General features: G+C 53.8%; 1 protein-coding gene across 9 annotated transcripts; it reads right to left on the bottom strand.

The window, feature by feature from the left end:
- Window positions 1-509: 509 nt before the first annotated feature.
- LOC113216680 (L-lactate dehydrogenase) lies at window positions 510-6,438 on the bottom strand. Of its 9 annotated transcripts, none has more exons than XR_008011879.1 (8): window positions 5,874-6,438; window positions 2,600-2,934; window positions 2,064-2,411; window positions 1,760-1,877; window positions 1,457-1,529; window positions 1,022-1,273; window positions 938-985; window positions 510-901 (listed from the first exon to the last, which is right to left on the bottom strand). XR_008011879.1 is itself a non-coding variant. In XM_052273496.1 (8 exons), the coding sequence occupies exons 2-6, from the start codon at window positions 2,898-2,900 to the stop codon at window positions 1,058-1,060; spliced, it is 1,056 nt and encodes a 351-aa protein (XP_052129456.1). In that variant the 5' UTR covers window positions 2,901-2,934; window positions 5,874-6,438; the 3' UTR covers window positions 510-913; window positions 962-973; window positions 1,022-1,057. The 9 variants fall into 9 exon arrangements, 4 of the variants coding, with proteins under 4 accessions (XP_052129456.1, XP_052129455.1, XP_052129454.1 ...); XR_008011876.1 differs by having other exon boundaries at window positions 938-973; window positions 5,874-6,437; XR_008011875.1 differs by having other exon boundaries at window positions 510-913; window positions 962-985; window positions 5,874-6,437.
- Between the last annotated feature and the right edge of the window lie 24 nt (window positions 6,439-6,462).

Here is a 6,462-nt window from a genome sequence, read left to right on the forward strand (position 1 = left end):
GGAAGGGCGGGCGGGCGAACCACACTGAAAGCGCTCTGAGCGGAACAACCGAACAACCCTACGCACGGGGTATCTCCGACCTCGGCGCCGAGAGACACCCCGCGCTCCGCTCTCCAGTACTTCCCTCAAAAGACAGCGGTTCGGACCTCCGTCAAAATAAAAAGTTTCGCAGGCCACAAAATTTTGAATGGACTTCAAACCCGTCATTTCACCAGGTTTCCCTCGCGGCGCAGTGGTCACTATCCTAGTTCCCACTGCGCGTCGATGTCGACGTGGCAGAGTGCGGTAAACTAGAAATCTGTCTGTAGCGGTTCTCCATGACCATGTGGTGGGTCAGTACTACAGTTCAAACCTCCGTGTACCGACGCATTCAACCTCAACCGTCTTAGATAGTGCCCCCGGGAGTGTGTGCTGACCGCTGTGGTTGGAAGCGGGGGAGGGGGAGGGCGCCGAGCGGGCTCAAGCATCAGCAATTTAGTTCTATTAAAAAAAAAAAATAGACCGATAAATTAATTTCTAAATTCTATTTCGTCTCTAAAGATACACACATAAAAACTATACACACAACAAAAATTCAAGGAAAGTGTTTTTATCTAGATACATATAAATAAATATAAATAAGTTACTTTCTTTCCTATCATTATTTAGTAATCATTACAAGGCAATGCTGATTTACAGGTATAAGATCAGCAGATGGTTTTTACTTTTACTGCACATCTTAAAACTTGATGTCTGCACTTACATCCTAGGACTAGAGAGGATAAGAGAGGCATACTGATAAAGCTAGTTGGATGAACAAAACGATACGTCACCACACCAGGTGGGCCGTGAAAATTTAAATGCGTTGAATTTTCAGGTTATAGTTTTCTTGTCCCCCGCATGCGGTGGCCTCAGCGGTGACCTAGGCGGCGACCTAGGCGGCGACCTAGGCGGCGACCTAGGCGGCGACCTCGGCGGCGACCTCGGCGGCGACCTCGGCGGCGACCTCGGCGGCGACCTCGGCGGCGACCTCAGCGACGACCTTGGCGGTGACCTTGACGGCAACCTCGGCGGCGACCTACAGCCGCAGCCCGGCCTGCACCTTGGCCATGGTCCCGGCCGACTGCTGCAGCTTGGAGGTCTCCTCCTCCGTGAGGCGCTGCCTGACGATCTGCTCAACGCCGCCGCCGCCCAGGATGCTGGGCAGCGAGAGGAACACCTCGTGGTCGATGCCGTGGTGGCCGCGCACCAGCGTCGACACGGCGCTCACGTCGTGGGAGTTGCGGATTATACTCTAAGAGCATTTACAAAAAATACATTTAAGTTTGCTTCGAAATTTGCCCAGGTTTGATTTTTTTGAAATTCAGATAGGGTAGGGTGGGCCATCGGTGCCGTTCTGTATATAAATGTAAAAATGACGCGAGAACGGCGCCGATGGGCCATCCTGCGTGCTGATTGCACCAGTTCCAGGGCTCACCTGGCACAGAGCCGACACGCTGAGACCGATGGCCCAGGACGTATATCCCTTCAGACGGATGATTTCGTAGGCACTGTCAAAGAAAGGACAAAATGCAATGTCGTGCTGTTTGTTTTCTTGCGGTAGGTAACGCAGGCAACCCATTCCACTTTGAAGCTGACCGCTCAAGAAGCTTAAGGAGAAAGGGTGGGGGGGTACTTCCCCAAGGGAAGTGGGTCTGTTCGCCCAAGAAAAAATCCGCTTATCTTCGAGGTGCACCTTAATTTGATTACGTCTATTGGATGCATTGCTGTTGTAACGAACCTTGACACGACTTGGTGATGGACTTCGGACCACTTCTCGTCGTCGGCCGAGCTGCCGATCTCAGGATCAATGTCGCGAAGTCGCACTCCGGCCACGTTCACACCGGACCACACCGGCACTGTAGAAAAACAAAACAAAACGCTAGTTAATTCGTGGAAAACAGAGACAAAGAAGGAAGGTCAGGTCGTCAGGTGCATCCCCCAACAGAGTTTGAACAAAAATTGCTTTACTTTTTAGAGGGCAAGGTACTTTTTTTACAGCTCATTTCTAAATGATGTACCCCTCGCCGTTAAACGGTGCTCACCGCTCGTGTCGCCGTGCTCGCCGATGATCCAGCCGTGGACGGAGGTGGGCGCGAGCCCGAGGCGCTGCGAGAGCAGGAAGCGGAAGCGAGACGAGTCCAGGTTGGTCCCGGACCCGATGACGCGGTGGTGCGGCAGGCCGGACAGCTTCCACGCCACGTAGGTCAGCACGTCCACGGGGTTGCTGACGATGAGCAGGATGGTGTCCGGCGAGTGCTTGACGAGCTGGGGGATGATGGAGCGGAAGATGTCGGTGTTGCGCTGCACCAGCTCCAGGCGGGACTCGCCCTCCTTCTGGCGCGCGCCCGCCGTCACGATGCAGATCCTGGAGCCCGCCGTCGTGGCGTAGTCTGGGGAACAATCACGGACAAATTTGTAAAACTTCAGGAAAAATGAAAAAAATCAGAAAAAATAATGAAGATGCCAGAAAAAGTCAGAAAAATCAGAAAAATCAGAAAAAATAAATGAAAATGCAGAAAAATTGTTGTACGCTTGTAGTTTGTAGTTATAGTAAAGGATCCCTCGCAATAAGGCTCACCTGTGGACGCCGTCACGGTCGCGTTCTTGAGGAAGGTGGAGCCGTGCTGCAGGTCCATCATCTCGCCCTTGAGCTTGTCCTCCACCATGTCGACGAGCGCGAGGTCCGAGGTGACGTTCTGCGACAGGAGGCTGAAGGCGCACGCCATGCCCACCTGCCCGACGCCCACGACCGTCACCTTGGACTCGCTGCGGGGCACCCGCTCCGTGACGGGGCTCAGCAGCTGCACCGAGAGCCGCTTGGCGGGACCCGCGGCCGCCGGGGCCGGAGGCGACGTCCCGTTCTTGGAGGCGCCGTTCATTGTCTCTTCAAATATGTCTCAGCTTCTCAAACACCTGAAAAAGAGACACAACTTATGAAACGATCGGCTGCTGTGATGAAACATGACGTAGGAGAGGGGCCGAGCGCTGCGTGCGGTGAGTATTCTCCGGCTGCAGGGTATATTACCCGCCTCTTCGATTTTGCAGAGTTTCTCGCCGGGGAGGGAGGGGTTAGGACGCGGGTAGGAGGAGGCGGCAGACGGAACTGGGAGATGACCACGTACGGGATCGTCCAGAAAGCACGTCCGTTTTCGCCGTTTCCCCTCGGATTCATTCGGGAAATTGCGAGAGCTCGGCGCCTGCGAGACTCTGGATAGGCCACCCCGCCGTACACGCGTGCACTGCAAGCAAGATGTTGCCTACCCGCCAGGCGCTGAGAGAGCTGGCACGCACGAACAGGCTGAACTTGGCAGGTTTGCAACTACGGCGATGACGGACGTTCCTCCTGGGCGACCCCTTTAACGACGTATAGAGTCCCTCGCGAGGTCCCTCGGCTTGGAGATGACCGCACTCCTTGAGATCGCCCGCGCCTGCCCGCTTTACGAGACAGAACTCTGTCTGCGCCTAACGGCGGCGCCCAGGAGGGGACACGGCTCGCAAAGCACTACTTTACGACCCATCAACATCAAATCCAGTCTGCCTTGCGGCTCACCAAACTGTCTGCTGCTCCAACTCGCGACTGCCGGCGGCCGTCGTTTTAAATTTGGCACGACGCTCGAGCCGCGCAGGGCAACGACAACGACAACGCACGCGTCTTCCGTCTTGGGCGACGCTGCATCGATCCGCCGAGGGGATTCCGAGAAAGTGCCCCCCCCCCAACCCTCTCCCCTCCCCTGGTGGCCAGACTGATGCAATTCCCTCCGTGCCGAGCTCACTACTCGCAACAAGTGGTTCGGCGGAGGAGGGGGGGGGGGGCTTTTTACAAACATTCCTATACGATGATTCATTCTCTCCCTCTCAGGTAAGTTGCACAAGCTTGCACGCTGTGGTTGTCATATTAGGGTTTCAAGTTTCGGTTTTCAATTTCTAATATTGCGTATTTCGAGTAGCACTCAGGCGCGTCATCAGGGTAGTGTGGGTGGAGTCCGTCTGGCTGCTCCTCGGCGGCCGCTGGCCTTCTTTTTGCCCGGCCCTCGCCTCCTCGACTTTCAATGACTATTTTGGTCTGAGCCCGGCCGAATGCCGATGAGATGCACTGCATAAGGCCCCCACAATGGGGAATCGGCTGGGGATCGATCATATAGGGACTTACTCTCTAGGATTGATAGCACATTAAAAATAAAATTCCAGCCCAGAATACGATGTTCCACGTTGTATAATTTGCCATTATTGAAATCAAAATCAAAAATATTAAGAGGGAAACCTTGACATTTTGTGAAGGCCCTTCTTTCTTAAAAACATGAGCTAAATAGAGCGAAGCTATCTTTGAACTTGTGCGGCCTGTCCCGCGAAGCGTTATCTCACGCACGTTAAAGTGAGGTCAGTAACTTGGCTACGGACGGGATCCTTGACTTATTAGTTCCGACGGGTTATCATACACATCGTCGGGAGAAAGTTCAAGACTTTTAATCGGGGTTAACCGAACCCCGCGCAGGCTAACTAACCGAAGTGGTTGAACTTTAACAAAGTTTCAAGGGGTGGACCACTCGGACATTCTAAAACTAAAACTAAAAAATATTCAAAAAATATTCCAGATCCAAAAGTATTCCGAATGTTCCACCCAAAATTTCTAGATATTCCACAAATATTCCAGATATTTCATGTACAGCAAAAATCTGAGTGGTTGACCCCTCGCAGAGTTTCAGCAAGAGAAGAATAATCAATTGTAGACAAATCAAACCGCCACAAGCTCGTAGGGGTCAGAAAAGGAATAAAACTCCCGATCAGAATCTGCCAGCTTTAGCTGTGTGGGCAGCTCGGGGTAAGCCGGCCCCTTTGACCATGATAAGCGGGAGACGAGAGAAAAGCCCGTATCTTATCGATTCGCTAACAAATCTGTCATTATAGAACCAATTTCCCGAACCCCCCTCCCTCCTCTAAAAAAATTATAACCGATGCAATAGTTTTTCACGTTTGAAAAAAAAAAACTACGCCATACGAAGAAAGTTAAAAAATTCGGTCTATTTTTATAAGCAACGCTTTGACACTGGCTCAGTTATTTTAAGAAACTAAATAAAAGGGAGATTCCATAAAGGGAAAGGGGGGGGGGCGGGGTTCCGGAAGAGCTGATTTTGAGACAACCCTTTACCTTTGGATGTGTGTTTTTTTTAAGTGCACAGCATAGTGTTTTTAACCTGGACGGCAGCACTCTTGTGGTACTTGGTAAAAACGAGCAGAGAAAAGCTCCACATTCGAGTGGGCGGGCAGACGGCTGTAGGCAAGGGAACGGAGGGGTGGGAGGGCATTCCAGACGAAAAGGGCGTTAGGAGCATTGAGGGCCGGGGGGGGGGGGGGGCGCGAGTCTGGACCCACCCCCTCCAGAGGGCACGGAGAGGTCGTCGCGTCTTACAAGTCGAGGTGTGAAAAGGAAGTCATGTGCCGGTTCAGAAGATGCGATTAGTGTTCTAGCGATTAATAAATGACAATAATAAAATGAAGGGGCGGAAAGGCAATAGCGGGGACTGCACAGCTTGCGTACAAAAAGGTTGCATTCACCGAATAAAGCTCGTTGGTCAGTACGAGGTGGTTAAATGGTCCAAATAAACCCGTATACTTTCGCGGTTACACCGTGCGGTAAACATGTGGGTTGCCTACACTCTCAGGGCCGTCAGCCGTCACGAAAAACGGGTTGGCAACATTCGGTCCCTGCACGCATACGGTACAGATAGCTTTTAAAATAAAATGAGCTTTTAAAAAGAGCTTTTAAAATAAAATGTATGAGGTCAATATGCTCACTTTTTTTTTCACTCGGTATGAGAATCACAAAAGGGAATTACCACACTGATCACACTCACGTCGGTTTAGGCTGGGCTGACGCCGGAGGCTGGCGCGCTGATGCAACAATACTGGCGCGCTGGCCGCTCGAGTCCTGGAGCTCCTGGTGCAGCTCCTGGTGCAGCTCCTGGTGCAGCTCCTGGTGCAGCTCCTCCTGGGCAGCAGGACAAGCGTGCGCGCGTGTGGACGGCGGGGCAGACAGTGGTCAGCGCCCGGGGCAGGGCACGGCAGGGTACGGCAGGTCCGCGGAAGAGTGACGGCCGGGCCGATCAGATAGCGGGCCGGGCAGCCTGGCTCTAGGCGCGACTGGGACTGCGCAGAGAAATATCCTCTGTGCCCGCAGTGTGGCTGCGGGAACTGAACTGGGGCTGAGCTCCTGCTCGGCGACGGCGTTCTTGTTGGGAGTCGAAGACGTTGTGGCGCGGCGCTGCTGCGGGGCCGACGGGCGGGCTGCTTCTGGCTCGGCCTGGTCCTGGAGACCAAGGTGACCCCTGCGCAGCGGCCGCGACCCCTCCCCCACCGCGGGGTGGAGGCGCGGGCGGGGCGCGGACGCGAGGAGGGGGAGCGAGGGAGGGAAGGACCGACCCCCTCACCCTCCCCCCCACCTCC

This window comes from Frankliniella occidentalis, unplaced genomic scaffold, assembly GCF_000697945.3.
Source record: "Frankliniella occidentalis isolate FOCC.00 unplaced genomic scaffold, Focc_3.1 Scaffold275, whole genome shotgun sequence".
NCBI classification, from domain to species: Eukaryota; Metazoa; Arthropoda; class Insecta; order Thysanoptera; family Thripidae; genus Frankliniella; species Frankliniella occidentalis.

Coding starts and splice junctions, on each gene's coding strand:
- LOC113216680 (XM_052273496.1), bottom strand. CDS start 2,900: ATGAACGGCGCCTCCAAGAACGGGACGTCGCCTCCGGCCCCGGCGGCC. Junction 2,412..2,599: donor GACCGTGACGGCGTCCACAG/GTGAGCCTTATT, acceptor ATTGTTCCCCAG/ACTACGCCACGACGGCGGGC. Junction 1,274..1,456: donor GCGTGTCGGCTCTGTGCCAG/GTGAGCCCTGGA, acceptor AAATGCTCTTAG/AGTATAATCCGCAACTCCCA.